This window comes from Geotrypetes seraphini, chromosome 2, assembly GCF_902459505.1.
Source record: "Geotrypetes seraphini chromosome 2, aGeoSer1.1, whole genome shotgun sequence".
In the NCBI taxonomy this organism is placed as follows: domain Eukaryota; kingdom Metazoa; phylum Chordata; class Amphibia; order Gymnophiona; family Dermophiidae; genus Geotrypetes; species Geotrypetes seraphini.
The window spans coordinates 316352816-316375437 of NC_047085.1; the positions used below are offsets into that span (position 1 = coordinate 316352816).

General features: G+C 44.2%; 1 protein-coding gene across 4 annotated transcripts in view; it reads right to left on the bottom strand.

Annotated features, from left to right (window-relative positions):
* Positions 1-22622, bottom strand: part of ANO10 (anoctamin 10) — a 392133-nt gene that overhangs the window by 112514 nt on the left and 256997 nt on the right. Inside the window, exons 12-14 of one of the 4 annotated variants that reach the window (XM_033930081.1) lie at positions 16881-17000; positions 16739-16758; positions 6578-6620 (exon numbers count right to left, since the gene is read on the bottom strand). In XM_033930081.1, the coding sequence (XP_033785972.1) occupies positions 6584-6620; positions 16739-16758; positions 16881-17000 (177 nt within the window). In that variant the 3' untranslated portion in view covers positions 6578-6583. Of the gene's footprint in view, positions 1-6577; positions 6621-12762; positions 12840-16738; positions 16759-16880; positions 17001-22622 lie in introns of those variants that run through there. The other 3 variants (XM_033930080.1, XM_033930083.1, XM_033930082.1) reach the window with 3 other exon arrangements.

Here is a 22622-nt window from a genome sequence, read left to right on the forward strand (position 1 = left end):
ACGTGGAGTCCGGGAGCCGGTAGTGGGCAATTTCATTTGGGGTATATAGATCCGGATCGGATCCTGCTCCCTATTATTGGATCTAAGATGTTTACTCCTTGTCTGCTGCAGTGAGGTTAGCGTTGAAATTCTTCTTTCTTTCTTTCTCTAACAATGCCGAAAAGACGAGGAAGGAACACCGGAGGAGCCTCCCGGCGACCCTTAACCCCAGTGGTTACTATTGATGATTTTCTCCGACGTCTACAACGGGAACAAGAAGGGTCGGGTGCTAGCTCGTTGGGGATACCCCCGGAGAGTAGTGTGGTGGGTTCCCCTGAGCATGATGTCACTCTTAGCCCCGACGTTAGGACGCCACCCCTCCAACCGACGCCGCAAGCTGCCAGCTCCCCACGGGACCAGAATCCACCTGAGGAGGTGGTTACTTCTTTGTCCACAGAGGCTAGTATGGAGGGCTTGCTGAATATGACAACGGGACTTGCGACCGGGACAACAGAGGTTAGAGGAATACAAGACGTCACTGAGGTAAAGCTAATTTCAGAACATTTAGATACTACACCATTACAACTTTTCTCACCTACAAAACCTCCTACAGTCACACTTGAAGCATTATGGGACTTGGTAGTGAATCTAGGGAATTCCTTAAATCCTCAAATAAAAAGTTTGGATAAAGAACTAAAAGAACAAAAGGAAGAAATAAAAGTTTTAAAGCAGGACATGTTACAATTTAAAACTGAGACACAAAATACAAATAAGGAGCTAATCCTACTGAAACAAAATCAAGATATGTTGGTTAAAGATAATATATTACTCAGGAAGAAGTTGGAAGTGCAGGAGAATAATGGTCGAATAAATAACTTGAGATTTATAAATTTTCCAAGAATCCTGTCAACTTCTCCAAGAGAAATGGTGAAAAGATATTTTATGGAAATTTTGGAAATTCCTGAAAACTCTTTGCCTCCTCTTACAAGAGTGTATTACCTACCTGCTAAGCCCCAATCCAAAGAAGAAGAAAAAATTGAGGAACTCCGGGAGAGGTCATTGGACATTTCGGTAATACTGGAACAATCAGATAGAGAACTGGCTGTTCCAGCTACTCTCTTGTTGTCTGTTGCTTTGGCTCCAGATAAAGATTGGATATTAAAACTTTTCTTTAAAAATAGATCCAAAGACTTCCTGGGGCAACATATTCAGATTTTTCCTGATGTCTCTAGAGAGACTCAGAAAAGAAGGAAAGAATTTTTAATTCTAAAACCTGGAGTGACTCAATTAGGGGGTATTTTCTTTTTGAGATATCCATGTAAATGTGTAGTTAGATATTCATCATTGAAGTATATATTCACAGAGCCATCTCAACTGATTAGTTTTCTCTCAATGAAACGTCTAGAAAAAGGAATAACAACATAACAACGTCCATGGAAAGTTAGTTCCCTGCACTTTAGTCAGATAAGGATTTTTCTTATTTAATTAATTTGAATTATATATGTTCTACTCTTTAATTATGGATCCAATAATATTGAGGACTAGTGTGAGATCAGCTAGATTAGTATTTCCTTGTAGTAATATTAATTATGGAATTTTAGCTTAATATGTTGTTTGATCTCACTTTACTGTACAAGATGTATATGCTTGGAAATATTGTAAAATTTTATAAATAAATAATAAAAAAAAAAAAGAAAACTGTATGACAACCTACAGGCCATCAGAGCTGCAAAACTGGACAGACAACTCACCAATCTGCTGTCTTTGACCACAGATTACAAAACCTTAAGAGAAACAAAAACACTACTCTTCAAAAAATACATAAAACCTATATAACACATCCAGATCCATTCCCAAGCTTCACCTACAATACTATCTACTCCTCAGCAAACCTAAAACGCTCAAACTAACCCTCTGTATTTCCTAATACCATGTTCAAACTAACCCTTTGTATTTCCTATTCTAAGGTAATCCACCTATGTACTTAGCAATATAAACAACAATTCTTATGTAATCCGTCTTGAACCACAAGGTAATGGCAGAATAGAAATCACGAATGTAATATAATATAATTTTGGGCCCAAAAAATACACTATGGCTTATATTCGGAGTAGGTCTTATTTTTTTCATGTACATGATCATATCTCCCTTCCTCTTCTTCACCCACTTTCCTTTCTCTCCTCCACATGTGCAGCAACTTTTCTCCCCTCTCACCCATCCCCTTGTGCCTTCCCTCTGCAGCATCTTTCTATCCCTCCCTCTCTCCCATCCCCGTGTGCAGCAGAACCCTTGCACTGTGCACAGCATCTTTCTATCCCTCCCTCCCTTCCATCCCTCGTGCAGCAGAACCCTTACACAGCTTCAATCCCTCCCTTCCATGCAGCAGAACCCTTGAGCAGGCCCCCCCTGCCCCTTCCGTGCAGCTCAAGCCCCGTTGACCTTCCCATCCTTCCATCTCTCCCTCCTTCTGAACCCCGCCAACTGCAAGACCTATATACATCCCTCAAAAAAGCAGCGTCGGCAGCACTCTAAACAGGCTGCTTTGTGGCCTTCTTTTGCCGGGGCCTTCCGTGCACCGCATCATCAATGATGTAGCAGAGGGAATGCCCTGGCGGGAGAAGGCTGCAAAGCAGCCTGTTTAGAGTGCAACCGACATTGCTCTTTGTAGGTCTTGCGGTCGGAGGGGTTTGGACGGGAGAGAAAGATGGGAAGGTCAGTGGGGGTTCAGCTGCATGACAGGGGCAGGGGCGGTGGGGGGAAGCGTTGCTGCCAGCGAATCCAGGGACATTCATGTTAGGCTTCCGGGGACCAGGGCTTATTTTGGGGGTAGGTCTTATTTTCGGGGCAACACGGTAATACTAAGAGTATTAGTTTTGAGGATACAGAATGGTGAACTATATGGTGTGTGCAGACTAAATAAGTAAAATAACTCCCCCTCCCCCCTGGCATATCAATATAGAGCTAGTAGAGTAGGGCAGTTGAACCAGGCAAGACAGCAGTTTGAACAGTCTTTTTTTATAAGCTTGACTTGCTTCCTCCAAACTTGTATCCAGTGTGGCCCCCATATTTATATCCAGGGGTTACACTCCTGTTTTAATCATACATCTATTAGTGGATAGTACAGCCAACAAGGCAGCAAATATCATGCCCGAGCTCAGTACAAGAACCTCCTCAAGTTTGTCAGTAGATGAGGAAGTTGCAGAATGGTCAATATACCTTCCCTTTTCCCTATCTCAAAAAGGTACGAAGGCAGACTCTGAGGCCTAGATTCTTACAAAAACCACATTAAAAATGACAAATAGATGGATGGCATAGACTTTGAAAGAAAAACAGTGAGAATGAGGTAGAAAAAGGGCTGAAATCTACAAGATGGCAAAAATAACAGCCCAACACCACCTCCACAACCAACTGTGCGAGGTGTATGTGAGAAAAGATAGCCTCCATGACACAGGGCGGCAGCTGAAGCACAGTCTTCAAGGCAGATCCAGGTCTCAGTTAATGCAAGCAGGTTGAGAGGTTATGGATGTAGGTGAGCTTGTGGGAGACAGAGTGGGCATTCTACAGGGCACATGAGAAAGGCAGAGAAGTGTAGGAGGAACAGAAATAAGCTTGGTGACATTGCGGTGTGATCCTCAGTTAATGGCATCAACACCTAAAGAATTATTTTATAATATTTGAAAGAGGTATTCAAATACACTGAAGGTTTCTCTCCATTGTATTGGATTTATTATCTTCCCAGTTCAGAGAAACAGTCTACTCTGAAAAGAGAAATGTCTGTTATAGATATCTTTTCAAATAGTTTAGACTTGACTGGTATCCAGTGGTGTAGTAAGTGGGGGGCGAGGGGATTAGACCTCCCTGGGCACCATCTTGGTGGGAGCACAGGCTCCTCTTCACCCCCAATGCCACACTCGCACCCTCCCTTCCCTGCCCCCCATACCTCTTTAAAATCTTCACCATCGCAAGCAGCTACTCTAGCCTGCTGCTAGCGCAGCCTGGTTCCCTCTGAAATCACTTCTGGGTCACGTGGCCAGGAAGTGACATCAGAGGGAAGCCAACAGCAATGTAAACAACAGGAGAAACTGCTCATGCTGGCAAAGATTTAAAGAGGTACAGGGATGGGAAGGGAGGGCACAAGGGTGGCATGGGGGTACGGAAGGGTTGGTGCAGAAGGAATGGGGGGATGGATAAGAGAGCGCAGGGGGGTACCACCACCTCAGGTGCCTCTTATCCTCGCTATGCCCCTGCTGATATCCTTGAAAAATCTACTAAAGAGGTGACTGTAAGGACTACCTTGGTGACTTTTGTATTACACCAAAATAATGATGTTTTAATGAGGCTATTTTAGAACTAGAGATCTGAATTTTTTTAGTGGGAAAGTTTCTATATGTCCTGATTTGGTTAGATCTACACAGTCCAGAGGAAAGCCATTCCTTAGCCTTCAACTATATGCTATTGATTTGGGAGCTAGATTTTAATTGAGATACCCTTGTAAATGTGTTTGTTTCATATTCACACATGTATTTTTTAGGAATCTTCTGAACTGCAATTTTTCTTAGAAGATAAAGGTTTTGCTGGTAATGGAGAATGAGTTACCCCGTATAGTTGTTAAAATGCATGCGGATTGTGAAAAATTGCAGGCGGACCTTAGGAAATTGGAAGGCTGGGCGTCCAAGTGGCAGATGAAATTTAATGTGGACAAATGCAAAGTGATGCACATTGGGAATAATAACCTGAATCACAGTTACTGGATGCTAGAGTCCACCTTGGGATTAACACCCAAGAATAGAATCTGAGTGTCATCATAGACAATACGATGAAATCTTATGCCCAATGTGTGGCGGTGGCCAAAAAAGCAAACAGGATGCTAAGAATTATTTAAAAAGGGATGGTTAACAAGACTAAGAATGTTATAATGCCCCTGTATCGCTCCATGGTGCGACCTCATCTGGAGTACTGCATTCAATTCTGGTCTCCTTATCTCAAGAAAGATACAGCAGCACTAGAGAAGATTCAAAGAAGAGCAACCAAGATGATAAAGGGGATGAAACTCCTCTTGTATGAGGAAAGACTAAAACGGCTAGGGCTCTTCAGCTTGGAAAAGAGACGGCTGAGGGGAGATATAATTGAAGTCTACAAAATCCTGAGTGGAGTAGAACGGGTACAAGTGGATCGATTTTTCACTCCGTCTAAAATTACAAAGACTAGGGGACACTCAATGAAGTTACAGGGAAATACTTTAAAAACCAATTGGAGGAAATTTTTTCATTCAGAGAATAGTTAAGCTCTGGAATGCGTTGCCAGAGGATGTGGTAAGAGCGGATAGCAAAGCTGGTTTTAAGAAAGGTTTGGACAAGTTCCTGGAGGAAAAGTCCATAATCTGTTATTGAGAAAGACATGGGGGAAGCCACTGCTTGCCGTGTATTGGTAGCATGGAATGTTGCTACACCTTGGGTTTTGGCCAGGTACTAATGACTTGGATTGGCCACCGTGAGAATGGGCTACTGGGCTTGATGGACCATTGGTTTGACCCAGTAATGCTATTCTTTTGTTCTTATGTAGTTGTGCCATTTGAATTAGCTATCACTCAAATTGCTAGTTTCATTTGATTAATTTTCTTTGACCATCTTCCTTGGCTACTGTGGATTTTTTGTCCTTCCTAATGTGGACTAAGTTAACAGAGTCTGTATTTCCATCTTTTTCTCTTTTTTTATTTTTCATCATGTGATTATAATTAGTATATGACTATTTATTCTATTCAAAGTGTTTATGATGTAATATATATGTATGCTACTTTGCTGAGAAGTTGAGGTCCAGTGGGCAAGATATGTGATTTTACCCAAGAAACATGACCTGAAATTCTTAGGTATGCCACACATAAAAGGGCAGGTCTCATTTTCACAGACAGCGTATCTTTCTGGGAACCCTATGCCAGATAGAGACTGTCAAGTTGAGCTCACAAGACTGCTATTTTGCTTATACCTGCAGCTGCCAATGATGTAATTATTTCATTGTTTTTTATACATGGACTAAAAAGGCAATACATAAACTCTTGATCCGATTGAGTTATTGCATAGCAAAAATGCATTGCAATGGGCATGAGAAGACAACACCTCCCTACTGACTGATGACATTACACTGAGAGAATCAGACAGAGTTTCTGTTCTACGGTATTCCCATACCTTTTAATTCAAGGTCACTTTAAGGCTTGCATTCTGTAAGCAGTTTGTTTCACTTTTCACTGTAATAGTGTGCATGGCTCATTACCCTTTGGATTAAGAAACCAGGGTCAACTATCTCTTTCCACAATACAGCTGAATAATAATGAATTAGCATTGCTACGAGTTGTTCAGAACTTTGGAAAACAAATTGATTAACATTTATGGTTTAAGTGTCAATTGCAAACTGTAGTTAAGGCTGCATTTTACAAGCTTTGGCTCTTGAGGCGGCCAGGTTGTTTGACTCACTCTGCCATTTAAGATATCACATCAATTCTTTGGTCTTTATATGGTGGCCAATAGAACAACGTATTAAATTTAAAAATTGACTGTATTTTATACCTCTCATTGGCTGATGCTCAAAACCTAATGCTGATGCTGATGCTTTAATGCAGGGGTGTCCAACCTTTTGGCTTCTCTGAGCTGCATTGGAAGAAAAAAATTTGTCTGGTGCTACACAAACTCTAACGATAGCTGATGAGCAAAAAAAATGCCAAACAGGCCCTAAATTTGCAATTACTAATATAGACTATGTACATATCTAATAATAAACCTTCATTAAAGGGATACTGTGGAGAGGAACCCAAAAAAGCAGTAATACTTCCTTCGACCGAGCGATCTTCCACATGCGCCACTGACAGCGTAAGGCTGGTTCTCCCATTCACTTCTATAACAGCTAAGGTGAACCTCTTCAGAGGCGACTCTCATCAGAGCAGGGATGATGAAGCAGCTGTCAGTGGCACATGTGGAGGATCGCTCTGTCAGGGTAAGTATTACTGCTTTTTTGAGTTCCTCTCCACAGTGTCCATTTAAAATTGTTTTTGATATTTTTTACTTTTTTTATTTTTAAGTAATGTCTCCTTTAAAACCAGATATAACAGGCCAGGAAACCCTTTTCCACTTCCCCATAGCTAACCCCCCCCCACCAAGGGGAGCTGCACCATCTCGGTAAACCCCTATCGGGGAGAGAGCTCTGCACACAAGTCCATTCTTTGACACCATCTTGACCCCCTGATATTATAATCTTATTTTTATTGACCGTTTTTTTTTTTGTTCTGCTTCCTCTTTATGTACTACCGTATTTTCACGCAGATAACGCGCACCCGTGTAAAATGCGCACACGGGTATAGCGCGCAGAAACCACAATTTTATGTACAAAAACTTTTGTATACCGCGCTCACGGGTATACCGCGCATGCAGCCCGACTGTCCTTTCGCCCGCCCCGACTCTCCTCTGGCCACCCCGACTCTCCTTTCGCCCTCCCCGACTCTCCGTGCGCTGTCCCGACTCTCCGTTCACCCTCCCTGACTTTCCGCGCACTGCCCCGACTCTCCGTGCGCTGTCCCGACTCTCCGTTAACCCTCCCTGACTTTCCGTGCACTGCCCCGCCTCTCCGTGCGCTGTCCCGACTCTCCGTTCACCCTCCCTGACTTTCCGTGCACTGCCCCGCCTCTCCGTGCGCTGTCCCAACTCTCCGTTCACCCGCCCTGACTTTCCGTGCACTGCCCCGACTCTCCGTGCGCTGTCCCGACTCTCCGTTCACCCGCCCTGACTTTCCGTGCACTGCCCCGACTCTCCGTGTGGTCGGGTTGGGCCCATGTGCCTCAGGCCGCGCCCCCAGGTGGGACCTAAGGCTCCAGGGCCTATTCTGATTGGCCCACGCGCCTTAGGCCCCACCAGTAGGCGGAGCTTTGGGACGGATGGGCCAATCCGGCCTCATTCCGTCGTTGGCTGCCTGCCGGACAGGCGGGTTTGGCTCCCGTCTGTCCGGCCAACTACCAAAGGTACGGGGAAGGGGGGGGGGGGGTGTCGTGGGGGTCGGCCAGGGGGGTCGCGGGTCGGCGGGGGGGGCGGTCGGAGGTTCTTGGGGGGGGGCGGTCGTTGGAGGAGGGGGGTTTGCGTCGAGGGCAGGAGGGCCTGGGATCCCTCCTGCCCGTAATGTAGTGCGGGGTGGGGGGTAGGGGGTCGCCGTGGCCAGGAGGGTTTGGGCTCCCTCCTGGCCCGATATTGTCGGGGAGTTGGGGAGTCGGCCGGGCAAGAGGGCTTGGGCTCCCTCTTGCTCCGATCGTGGATGCGGGTGCGGGTGGGAGCGCGTGCGACGCGGTCGTTCGGGGTGGGGGTGCGAAGCGGGTCCTGCTGGGGGGGGTGAATCGGGCGTCGGGCGGGGTGGGAACTATGTAAAAAAAATTTTGTATAACGCGCGAGGGGTATGCGCGGTAGGTAAAAACGCGTATAACGCGCGCGTTATATGCGTGAAAATACGGTACTAGTCTTTAAGCCCGTTACATTAACGGGTGCTAGAGACTCCTCGTCCTGTATAAAGTTGTTTTTGGGTTTTTTTTTTCATTTTAGACTTCCTCCCCCTCCCTTTCCCCTTCCCACCTTTCGCTTTTTCAACCCCCTTGCATCATCCGCTCCTTCTCCTGCGCGGGCCACCAGAGCAGAGAGGACGGGGCAGAGGAGGCTGCCGGCCGGGGCCGGCGGAGAGGAGCTAGGCGGCTGGAGGAGTAGCAGCAGCCACTGCCGATTGCAGCTTCTGTCCTGCCTTCGCCTTCTTATAATTTTCTTCACCAATCCTTTGGAGAGCGGCCTGCAAGGTTTGCTACAGCGGCTGGCGAACCTCAGCAGGCCGCTTTGAAGAGGACCAGTAGCGGGAGGGAGGAGTCGCTGGCACACGCGCCTCCAGCTAGCGCAGGCGCCGTGAGGACTGGCACAGAAGCACACCGCACACCACCAGGACTCACGGACTTTCGACAGCGCATGCGCGCTCTAGGGTTTTATTATTATAGATAAATTAAATGGCCCTCATGGCCAAAATTGATGCAGAATTGAATTTCTTGATATGGTGTTCCAGGTCACGTGGTAAGACTAATATGATTATACACATCTAAGTCCCTTGTAACTATACAGTGCTTCCTATTTCACCACTGTCAATTTTTCAGATATTTTTACACTGGCTTTTCCTATCCTGAAAACAAGTATAGATCTCAGAAAACTTTGGGATATAAGTAACCCTCCCCCTTGCAATCTGTGCAAAACTCTGCTGCAAGACTCTTCTACCAACTTCACTACACTCATGTCACCCCTCTCCTTAAATCACTTCACTGGCTCCCAATCTGCCATCACATACAGTTCAAGCTCCTATTGCTGACCTACTAGTGTGTTCATTCTACTGCCCCTCAATATCTCTTCTCTTTTCTTATACACCTCCCAGAGAACTCCATTCCTCAGATAGGCCATTCTTGGCTGTACACTTCTCCTCCACTGCCAATTCCAGACTTCGTTCCTTTCATCTAGCTTCCTCCTATGCCTGGAATAAATTACCCTAGTTTGTCCGCCAAACCCCTTTCCTTGCCTTGTTTAAAAGCAGACTGAAAACCCACCCTACTCCTCTGCCCTACACCACCACATCCAACATTACTCCCTCTCATCTCTCTCTTCCCCATGCATCTCTACCTCACTCTTCTCCCACCACCATGTCCAGTAATTCTCTCTCCCTCCCTATGCCCAACAGTTCTCCTCTTTTTCATCTCCCCATGTGCATCATCTCTTTTTCCCTCTCAGACACCCAATTCTCCCTTTCTATTCACTCTCTCACTCCCTCCATTCTTCCATCCTATGGCTCATGCTCCCCTCCCTCCTTCATTCTGTGTCTCAAGTTCATGCCCCTTCCCTCCTTCATTCCATCATTTGTCTGAAGTTTGTTCTCCCTCCCTCTCGAGTCCCAACATGACCTTCTCCCTCCCTCCCTCTCGTGGGTGTTTACCGTCTGGCCAGCTCCCTTGCTGAAGTGGTTTTTCTGATCAAAACCGTGGGCAGTGACGTCAGAGGGAACGCTTCCGAGACAGTCACAGATCAAACGAAAAGCCGCCGCCCTTGGCTTTGAACAGAAAAACGACTGCAACAAGGGAGCCAGCCAGAAGGTAAACACCCACTGAAGGGAGGCACAGAAGGGAGGGAGAAGGTTGTGTTGGGACTCGAGAGGGAGGGAGCACAAACTTCGGCCAGAAGGTAAACACCCGGGGGTGGTATCGCTCTCAAGCTGGGCCGCACAAAACTCCTTGCTGGGCCGTGGGTTGGACACCCCTGCTCTAATGGTTTTAGTTTGGGTACTGAAACCATTAGTGCAGACCATATTTAAATGCATTTAAATATTGTCACTTCAATCCCCCATGGCATGCTTAAAAAAAAAATTCTCATGTCCGTTTATTGCCAGAAAAAACACTTCTAGTTTCAGGGCAGCATTAGAAGGGTTGGTTGAGAAAACGGGTGTCTAATGAAACTAAACTAAACCTTAGGCTTATATACCGCATCTTCTCTATAACAGTAGAGCTCGGCATGGTTTACAAGAAATTAGAAAGGAGAACAAATACAATATGGACCACCCTGACCCAAATGGACTTCCCATGCTACCCCTCCACCACCCTTAAAAAAAACTTTCCTAGTGATCTAGTGGACCCTGACCTCTTCAAAAGCACCAGTGATCCAGTGGACACTGACCCACCCCCCAAACCTAGACAAAACCCTGGTGTGGTCCAGTGGGACCCCGGGCTGGGACAGAACCCCTCCCCCACCTCAAACCAGAATGTTCCCTGGTGGTCTCCCTTGTTTGGTAGTTGTGCCCCACCCAGTGCATCTCAGAATTCACTGATGGGGTTGGGCAATGCCATTTTGGATAATGCTGCCCAGAAGAGAGGAGGGAAGGATGCCTATTCCCTCCTCCCTTCTAGCAAAAGTATGTTGGGCTGGGTTGGGGGGTGAACCAGGGCTATCCTAAGCCACCAGGGAACATTCTGGTTTAGGGAGGGGTTTCTAACCCAGCATCCAACTGGACTACTAGGGTTTTGTCTAGGTTTGGGGTCTGAGGAGTCGGGGTGCACTGTACCACCAGGGCCAATTATAATTGGGGTCAATCCAGGTCTCTGTCAGGGTCCACTGGAGAGACAGGGGAAATAATTTGGGCCACCAGGGTCAGTGGCATTCCTGGTTTTTTTCATGTTAGTGTTCCTGTCAGTGCCTGAACCAATCAGCGCAAAATAATGTGTAGCAAATTAAGACCTCAATTTTGTACAGTATAAATTTGAATACTCATTATTTTGAGTATGTCACAGTATTTTGCAGTGCAAGATTTGCGACAGAATTTGATTCTATCATGAATCTTAGCAGCAGCCCATGTGACTTTTTCAGTGCTCCAGGTTATTTAAAAATGTTACTGGAATCTTATCTTCTCTGTCAGCCATTATGATCTCAGTTAGACAATTTATTAATTATTCCAAGAATGACTGTAACTCCGTGAATGGCTTTTACTGCTCCTTTCTCCTTGTTAGTGCAACATCTACCTCCCAGAGTGAGAGCTGAAACTGATACACGTCTGTTTTGGAAACAGCTGAACGTCTTTTTGTTTACAGAAGCGTTGAATTAATGGCCTTGATATACAGTATCTGTTTTATGAAATGTTTTTGTATCATTTATTATTTCATTTCTTATAAAGGTTTTCCTTGTAAGCAGCTTCAAATGTTTTTTAATCAGTAGAGAAATGTGTTTTAAATAAATTTATAAATAAATGGATGTTAGCTCTACTGTACCGTATTAGCCAATTGAAAAGTCATCAGATTTTATTTCTTTCTATAGTTTCTAGACCCCACTATTCCATGCACTGGGAAGTTTACAATATAACATTCATAATAAAGTAAAACCAAGTAATAAATCTAAAAATAAACAATAACCAAATGTGTAATCACAATAAGTGCCAGCTTAATGGTAAGATCAAATCTGCTGATGACTATTTAAATACAGTCATATAATGAAGAGCTCATACCGCAAGGATTTACCAGGACCTCAGCGATACCACTCAGGGCTCGAATACTCTCATAGCCCTAGAGCTTGACGTATCAAATCGTCACTGGTCCAATACTTATTTTAAATACTTACTATAAAGTATTTTAAATTTTATTAACGGTAACTTCTCCCCATATTAGAAATTTCTAATTGTAAACATTTCACATATATTTAAGAACTAGTCTTTAAGCCCGTTACATTAATGGGTGCCAAAATAGATGTGTCTGTCTGTCTTTCTTTCTTTCTCTCTCTCTCTCTCTCCTTGGCTGCTTTCTTTCAGTCTTTCTGTCTCTCTTTCTCCTCGACTGTATACCATCACCCCTTGCCTGCTCCCCCTGTCCAGCAGTAGCGCTTTCTTTCTTTCTCTCTCTCTCCTTGGCCGCTGCCTGTCTTTCTTTCTTTCTGTCTCTCTCTCTCTCCTTGGCCGCTGTCTTTCTTTCTTTCTTTCTCTCTCTCTCTCCCTGACCGCTTTCTTCTTTATTTTTGTCTCTCTCCTTGGCTGCTAGCTGTCTGTCATTCTTTCTGTCTCTCTCCCTCCCACTATCTTTATTTCTTTCATCTCTCTCCCTCCCAGTGTCTGTCTGTCTTTCTTTCTGTTTGTCTCTCTCCCTGCCCTCTGTCTTTCTTTCTGTCTCTCTTCCTGGTCCCCCGTCTGTCTGTCTCTCATCCGACATGTTTCGCCGTGCGCTGTATCAAGGATGCCCCAACTATCCTAAGCGTTACTGACTATTTAAAGGCATCTGGAAATAAAATAGCCTTTAGCATTTTCCAAAATTTCAAATAGCCCTTCGTGGTACAATAATCCTATAAGAAGAGAAGTTCCACAAATGAACCACTTCAACATAAAACATACCATCACCACCAAACTTACTAATTTCTGTGTCCTTCCTATGCCTCTCAGGCAGCGGTACTGTGTGCACTCTTTTTCTGTAAAGGTAACAAACTACCATAATACACCAAACGCCTTTCCTGCACTCTTATTTTCTGTACAGATTTGAATGGCATAAATATCATTAAGATTTTGCTCATCAATTTCTCCAGTTCCAAATCTGTTCAAAGTCACTCTAGATAACCTGATAAACTAAAAAGTAGCAAGGGCAGCTCATTCATAAAAGTATTTCAAAACTGCATTAGGATCTTCTGTAACTCAGGTCAAAAAAAAATTAAAACAAATTTGTAGATGAGGTTCAAAGTAATACATGGGCCAGTTTATAATACTGACAACTCCCTGTTTAAATGAGCAGGAATGTACCAATTAAAAGCCAACGCGCTACTAACAAGAACAGCAAATGCCAACATGAGTGTTGCCTGGCTTTATCAATGCTGCTCCATCCCTTCCCACCCTCTCCAAAATTCTGACTACTATCTTTGTTTTGTGTTATTTTACAGGATTTCAAGGACAGACACACCCATCAGATCCTCTGCAAAATTTCAGCTTCTCTCCAGGTCTTTACAAGGGAATGCAGAGATTATTCATTGGAACTCAGCTGGCATTTCTATAAATTGGTGGCTCATAAATCTGTTTTATTACTTGGAATCTAGCTAGGTACTTAGGATCTGGGTTGGCCACTTTTGGAAACAGGATACTGGGCTTGATGGTCTGTCCCAGTATGGTAATTCTTATGTTCTTAATTAAGGTACCACAATAGGGGCATGTCCAGTGCCAGTTCTTTAACAGCTGAAGGGCATTCCTAAGCCATTATAGAATATTAGCACAAAGCCACAGTGGTGCACCAAAAGTTAGATGTGCCTGCTTGTGGCAGGTCAATAGCTGGCGTAAGCGGGCACACCAATTCTTAAGCTGTTTGGACAAATCCATATGTGCACCCCTAGACATCTGAATGCTAAATAATTTAGACACACTCCCCTCAATATTCAAAGCTATTTATCCGGCCAGGAATGGCTACTGACCAGTTAGATAACACTTAACCAGCTAACCACTGAATATTCAAAGTTAGCGGTTAAAAGTTAAATGGCTATATTGTGTGATACCTGGCAATATTCAGCACTGACTGGCTAAGTTTAGCAGCCAAATGGGACAACGTAAATAGCAGGCCTATATTTGGCCGCTATTAACCAGCCAGTACTGAATATTGACTTATTTTAATAATTTTAATGCCAGATTTAAAAAAATTAATTATTGACTTATTTTAATATTAAATTAAATTAATTATTGACTTATTTTAAATTAAATTAAATTAAATGACTTATTATAAATTAAATTAATTATTGACTTAATTAAATTAATTATTGACTTATTTTAATAATTTTAATGCCGGATTTAAAAAAAAACAACCAAATCTTCAATGTAACCAATAAGAATAAAATTTCAGTGTTGTACTTTTTTTTTTTAATCTTCAAAAATACTTTTTACTGCACAGGAAACAGTATTTCACAGAACAAATCGAATCCCCACACAGCAGACACATTCTGCCCCCCTTTTCCAAACCAGAGCCTGCTCATATCTCAGTGCTAATGTGAGAGATCCCCAATGGCCCCATCAGAAAAGAGACTGGCACACGAGTCTCTTGCGCTGGAGGGGCCGAAAAGCACCTCAGCTTAGAGGAAGATCTAACAGAGATTGCAGTTGTTACACATAGAGCAAGTGGTAGTTAAAACTAACAAGACCTGTTATATGTCCAGTAAAAGAACATAAGACAAAATTGGACATGTTTTTCTTTTCTGTTTATATTCATATGACTCAGAATGTGAGTAAAAAATAATAACCTGCACATTAGAGCCTATGCACATAGCTGCTCCGTGCATTATCAAGGAAGGGAGAATATTACTTTAGGAAAGCAATACAAACTTACCTCTTCACCTAATCCCTTGCCTATTGCTTTATGAGGAACACTGAAGGAAATGTATATTACTTTTAAGTAACAATGAAGGAAAAATGTATATTAGAACCAGATCCTCTGTATAGATCAAGTTCAGTTGAATATATTGTTTTATTTTCTAAATACAACAAGCTCGCGGGGGAGAATGGGCTAGAAACCAAATTCAATAAATAAATTACAAGGTGCTGCTAAACCAAAGGTGGCCATATTCTACTCTGCCTCAGGCTTCAGTGAATGACCTACTTTTAATAGCTCAGAACACGAAAACACAGCGTGCAAAAGACTGGCAAAAAACCAGAGCCTGGAAGCTTGCTCTTTTTAAGCTCAGATGAAGAATTTAGAAAGAAGTGATCAGCTCTGAGCAATTTCACTCTAAAACCATTCTAAGAGCACATCAAAGCATCAGTCTAGATTCTAAGCCCCATGTTTGCTTTCTTATGCTGGAAGGGTTACACACACTCACAGGCTGTGCCTGTGTGAACAGACCAAGGCAGCCTTTCAGGGTTCGGTTCTTTCAAAAGCACAGAGCTACCTGCAGGATAGCAATCTAGAGTCTGTAATTTTGCTCCAGCTCAGAATGTTTTCACAGAAGACATGTTGTGGTTGCTAGATTTTGATTTTTTTTTAAAAAAAGAGTTGTGATTGTTATAGCTTAGAAGATATTTTATTTAAAAAGACCAGCAGTAGCACTAACAGACTCAAATCATGCATAGCTGTAACCAGCTGGCTCTATTTAAAGCAGTGGTCTCAAACTCAAACCCTTTGCAGGGCCACATTTTGGATTTGCAGGTACTTGGAGGGCCGCAGAAAAAATAGTTAATGTCTTATTAAAGAAATGACAATTTTGCATGAGGTAAAACTCTTCATAGTTTATAAATCTTTCCTTTTGGCCAAGTCTTAATAATAATAATATTGTCATTTATAGCTAAAGAGACATATGATCAAGAAACTGTTTTATTTTACTTTTGTGATTATGACAAACATACCGAGGGCCTCAAAATAGTAACTGGCGGGCCGCATGTGGCCCCCGGGCCACATGTTTGAGACCACTGGTTTAAAGGGATGGAATTTGACATACCGCCTTTCGGTGGTTACAATCAAAGCGGTTTCCATGTTATATACAGGTACTTATTTTTGTACCTGGAGCAATGGAGCATTAAGTGACTGCTCAGAGTCACAAGGAGCTGCAGTGGGAAGTGAACTCAGTTCTCCTGGTTCTCAGTCCCCTCCACTAACCACTGAGCTATGCTTCTGCTCCACTAGGCAGGAAAGACAGTTCTAATACTTGTACCCCTACTCTATGCATGAGCCTGCAGCTCTGATACACCCTAATAAAAGCAGGATTATGAATCCCTGCATGCAATGCGGTAAAAACCAGGGCAGGATCTGCCTAGTTGGTGATCACTAAAACACTCTGCACCGCCATGTGAATTTTTGCAGAATTTTTCTCTTCACACTTATGACAAACACCGTGGCAAGGAAAGACATGCAGAAGCCCTTAAGGCTCTGATGCCTCCATGGTTTCACAGGAAACATTTTCAACTACCACTCTTCTAGCTACACGCCTAGATCCCAAACAGATAACAAAACCACAAGCTGTTATCAAACATGGTCTGCTGGGTGATCATAGGAGTTCTGATAAAGGCAAAGTTTTCATTCTGAAATGCCTCACATTTTCTGCAGTTACTAAAGGAAACTGTAGAAACATAACAGCAGACAGGTCTTCCTCCCCACAAAGTATATACGTGGCTCGGTGGAAAACATGCAGAAACTATAATCAAAAAATGGTAAAATAATGAAAAACGCTGGGGGGGAAAAAAAAAAAATGCTCCGAAAAGCACATGCCTCTAAGATACTCCTTACCAGTCTTCTCTCAGGTCCAGCTGCATATATGGAGAGAAAATAAAATGCCTTCATAGAGAGATCAGCTGAATATTGCAGACAACAGAATTTCTTTCTGTTTCTAGCAGTAGAAAGTGAGTTGAAGAGAATGCCCGTTCCTTACCTGTTTTTGTTTGAGAGCTTCCAGTGACTCGAACTCCATCCTAGCTAATTTCATCCGGATCTCATAGGGGTGGTCGGGAATGACAAATGCCATAATAAATTTCATTGCCAGCAAAGCATGCTGCAAAAAGCAAACAAATGTGGATAAGCACCATGACAGTCATACAAAATGAAGCAGCATCAGGGTCGAAGGTTCCATAGCATGAAGTGAAAGACAAAAGCCTGGACTACAGTGAGATTTGCTTAATCTAATAACTACAAGCAAAAATGTCACCTAAAAGCACATGATCTCTGCCAACATGAGTTTTTCCATTAGTTTTATTTTGCAGTTTTTCATTTGGATCTCATCAGCAAGCCAAGGCAAGCAATCAGACATAACTTTTGGTATACGCTTTATTTCTTCTTTTTTTTTTAAACATATTTTTATTGACAGTGAAAAAGTCACAACCATACAAAGTACAAACTCAACAGCAGAAATGCAAAAATGATCAAATACAAGCAATAAGCATCAAGCAGGACAAGCCCATCCATCAAACCCAGCCCAGGTATCGAAAGAACAGGAAAACAAAAAGGAATAAGGCTTGGCCTAACCTAAAGTCCTGCAATAACTTGTTTTGATTGACTGAAGTGTCCAAGATCTTTATTTGGCTAATCACAGGATAACACTTGTCAGATCAAAGATCAGTTGACTATATAATTTTGTCCATATTAACAAGAATAAATAAAATACTTGATTACTTGTGTAATATTACTCCTCAGGAAAAGTCAGTTTTAATGTCTTTTGCGCTGGTTCTCTAGATGAACACAGAAGTTTCAGTCCAACACCCAACCCTTGCATAGGCTGTAAAATCAAAAATTCTCAAATTCATAACCCCAGGTGATGTTGCTCTCTTTGGGAACATGTTTCTAAGTACAAAAAAAGGTTCTTTCGCTGTATGTGCTGAAGTTTACACATGTATTTCCTCTTATTCCTCTATGTATTTTAAGAAAGAATAAACAAGCTGTATTCAGAGAGATTTTTGTAAATTGCTCATACAATTGTGCACATCTTGACCCAGATGTCCCAATTCTGAGAGAGATCTAGCTGGAACAATGCAAAATGGGGCTTCACATATTTTAATCTGGTCTTTGTCATAAGGTGTATGAGGACAGACTTAAAGATCTCAATATGTATACTTTGGGGAGATATGATAGGGATGTTTAAATACCCACTTGGCATAAATACACGAGTCAAGTCTCTTTTATTTGAAAGGAAGCTCCGGAACGAGAGGGCATAAGATGAAGTTAAAAGGTGATAGGCTCAGGAGTAATCTAAGAAAATACTTTTTTAGAGAAAGGATGGTAGAGGCATGGAATAGGCTCCCGGTAGAAGTGGTACAGCCAAGAAAGTGTGAGACCAACACGTGAGATCTTTTAGGGAGAGGAGGAGATAGTGGTTTGCAGTGGATGGGCAGACTGGATGGTCCATTTAGCCTTTATCTGGTATCACATTTCTATGTTTCTTATTTTAAACTCTGTACTGAAGGAAGGCTCTCTCTGTAAACATATACACAAATATTTATTTTCTAATGCCGAGCAAGAGCCACAGCTATACTTCCAAGTTTCCAAGTTTATTTAAAAATTTGATTAAACGCCTATCAAATACTAAGCGTTGTACAAAAATAAGAATAAAGGGGAAAAATAGATTAAAACAAGATAATATTTAAAAAAACAAAAGATGTAAGGATGTGCATTAAAAATCTCATCACACATGCTACATTAATTTAATGCAAACCAATCAACTTGGCACACCTTAATTCATCAGTGTGTGAAACTAAGACAAACCCCTCCCCCAAAGTGGGAAAATTTGTGTGTGTGTGGGGAAAACTAAACAAATTTTATTTGCTTGTATACATCCCTACTCTACACTAGTGCATACTGTGTAACCGCCTTTCTTTTAAAGGTGCAACCTGTTACACTATTGCTCCTCAGTTACATCATAAAAGAGTTCAATCACAAACCAGCAGCAGAATAGTTCCAAGGCATGTCGGTAGAAAACACTTGCAACAAGTCACAAGTCAGGTTTCCTTACCATCCTGCAAAGAGTGAGAATTGGAATGTCAGTCTCCCTCTCTGTTTCTCAGTTAGAAGACCTGCTGTGTCATCAGTCTATGCAGTTCCATGGCAGGGGGACCATGGGGTGACTGGAACAATCTGAGGCTACAAAGGCTGGTAGCAAAAAGCTACTGTGTTGCAAAGAGGGTTTAATTTGAGGGGCAATGGTCCGGATCTCATAGTTCTACCACTTATTTTCACACCCCAGTGTAGCAGGGCCATTCTGTGTTGTTTTTTTTTTTTTAATTATCTTTATTAGACTTTCACATCAATCACAAGAATAATCTTGTTCCATGTAACACAGGAAGGAAACCATTTTACCAATCAAACCAAAAATCAAATACAGAAATATTATTTATCCCTTTCTTAGACCACAATAATAGGGGCCATGGAAATCTTTTAAAGTTGGAGATATTTAAAGTGGTATTAAATTTTAAAGAAAAGCTTAATGTGAAACCGGTTACTATCTTACTAATAATCCATCATATACCGTATTTTCACGCATATAACGCGCGTGTTATACGCGTTTTTACCTACCGTGCATACCCCTCGCGCGTTATACGCGTGAGCGCTGTATACAAAAGTTTTTCTACATAGTTCCCCACCCCGCCCGACGCCCGATTCACCCCCCCCAGCAGGACCGCTCGCACCCCCACCCCGAACGACCGCTCGCACGCGCTCCCACCCACACCCGCGATCGGAGCAAGAGGGAGCCCAAGCCCTCTTGCCCGGCCGACTCCCCGACAATATCGGGCCAGGAGGGAGCCCAAACCCTCCTGGCCACGGCGACCCCCTACCCCCACCCCGCACTACATTACGGGCAGGAGGGATCCCAGGCCCTCCTGCCCTCGACGCAAACCCCCCTCCCTCCAACGACCGCCCCCCCCCCAAGAACCTCCGACCGCCCCCCCAGCCGACCCGCGACCCCCCTGGACGACCCCCACGACACCCCCACCCCCCTTCCCCGTACCTTTGGTAGTTGGCCGGACAGACGGGAGCCAAACCCGCCTGTCCGGCAGGCAGCAACGACGGAATGAGGCCGGATTGGCCCATCCGTCCCAAAGCTCCGCCTACTGGTGGGGCCTAAGGCGCGTGGGCCAATCAGAATAGGCCCTGGAGCCTTAAGGTCCCACCTGGGGGGCGCGGCCTGAGGCACATGGGCCCAACCCGATCATGTGCCTCAGGCCGCGCCCCCAGGTGGGACCTAAGGCTCCAGGGCCTATTCTGATTGGCCCACGCGCCTTAGGCCCCACCAGTAGGCGGAGCTTTGGGACGGATGGGCCAATCCGGCCTCATTCCGTCGTTGGCTGCCTGCCGGACAGGCGGGTTTGGCTCCCGTCTGTCCGGCCAACTACCAAAGGTACGGGGAAGGGGGGTGGGGGTGTCGTGGGGGTCGGCCAGGGGGGTCGCGGGTCGGTTGGGGGGGCGGTCGGAGGTTCTTGGGGGGGGTGGTCGTTGGAGGGAGGGGGGTTTGCGTCGAGGGCAGGAGGGCCTGGGATCCCTCCTGCCCGTAATGTAGTGCGGGGTGGGGGTAGGGGGTCGCTGTGGCCAGGAGGGTTTGGGCTCCCTTCTGGCCCGATATTGTCGGGGAGTCGGCGGTCCTTCGGGGTGGGGGTGCGAGTGGTCCTGCCGGGGGGGGGGGGGGAGGGCGGGGCGGGTAAAACGGAGAGTCGGGACAAGCGCACGGAGAGTCGGGGAGGGCGAAAGGAGAGTCGGGGTGGCCAGAGGAGAGTCGGGGCGGGCGAAAGGACAGTCGGGCAGCATGCGCGTTATACCCGTGAGCGCGGTATACAAAAGTTATTATACATAATATCGTGGTTTCTGCGCACTATACCCGTGTGCGCGTTATACACGGGTGCGCGTTATCTGCGTGAAAATACGGTAATCAGTCCTTGATGATATTTTTGACTTTCAGGAACTCCCTCAAGTGGTCTGGAGAGAAAAAGGTATACTTAATTCCCAAATACCTCACCAAACACTTGCAGGGATAAGCTAGTAGAAACGTAGCCCCCAATTTAAGAGTTTCTTTACGCAGAGATAGGGCCATTCTGTTCTATCTCCTCCCTTCCAAGCAGCCTGAAGGGAAGAGGAGGGGAAGTGGTGAGCTTGGAGCAGAGCAAAGAACATTCACGTCTCCTTAAATCCATCCCCTCTTCTCTTGTTGCCCCTAGCTTCACAGATCCACTTTCTTTTTATCTACAAATTAAGCCATGGTTGTGAAGTAGCATGAATGCTCACCCCTACTTCTGCTGAAAAAGAAAATGCAAATCAGGAGTAAATTCTCAGACATCTGAGCAGCTAATTTGATTTCCACAGGAAGACAACTGCAGCAACACCATTTTCTGTCAATGCTGAACCAAGGCATTCATTTAACACTAACTGACAGGTCATATGTGAACTGTTATTTGAGAAAGAGAGAGAGGACACCTGCAGTTATATCTGGAATCTGGAAGAGATTTGGGTACTAAAATATATGTATATATTTTCTACAAACTAAAGGCCAGTTTCAGTCCATGGAATAACAAGATCCTTATTTACCAACACACAACATACTGCCTGTCCTCCACAATAGGCCTCTGTCCTTCAGCTGTGATATTTACAAAGGTCTAAAGCTGCCAGATGTATCTTTATTAGAAATGTGCCTCCTTAGCTGTTCTAATTACAAAGGTTATGATTGTGTTAGCAAAAAAATATTTTAAATTTTGGCCATGTCTTGTTTGTACATGGTTAGCCAAATTACACACCATAGTAACATAGTAGATGATGGCAGATAAAGACCCGAATGGTCCATCCAGTCTGCCCAACCTGATTCAATTTAATTTTTTTCTTCTTAGCTATTTCTGGGCAAGAATCCAAAGCTCTACCCGGTACTGTGCTTGGGTTCCAACTGCCGAAATCTCCGTCAAAACCTACTCCAGCCCATCTACACCCTCCCAGCCATTGAAGCCCTCTCCAGCCCATCCTCCCCCAAATGGCCATATACAGACACAGACCGTGCAAGACTGCCCAGTATTGGCCTTAGTTCAATATTTAATATTATTTTCTGATTCTAGATCCTCTGTGTTCATCCCACGCTTCTTTGAACTCAGTCACCGTTTTCCTCTCCACCACCTCTCTCGGGAGCGCATTCCAGGCATCCACCACCCTCTCCATAAAGTAAAATTTCCTAAGGTTCCTAAGGAACACCTATAGGTTTAGAGACTTGGAATAGAAGAGAAGGGGTGATAGAGACAGTAGTCCCCAACACTGTGGAGGAACTGGTGGTTGGAAGCTGCAGAACAGCCAGTACGGAGAGGCAGGAACTACCACCCAAAGATCAAAAGGAATGGAGGTTGGAGACAGCAGCAACAATGGAATGACAAAGAGCCAAGTATCACCATCCCAAAAACAAGGGGAGCTGAAAGACCATCTTTCCCCTTCTTCCCTGGCAAATACCCAAGGATAAGGAGGCATTGCATCCCTTCTTGCAGCTGATCTGGCTGGGTCAGTGGCACGCTAAACCTGATAAGAAGGGAAGAAAGGGGAGGAGAAAGGAGGGAAAGGATCTTGTGAGACAAAGGGAAGGCAAAGAGAGCAAGGAGAAGAAGAGAATATGGAAAGTGTGCGCCTCCTACATTTTCCAACATTCTGTACACACACCTACAGCCTC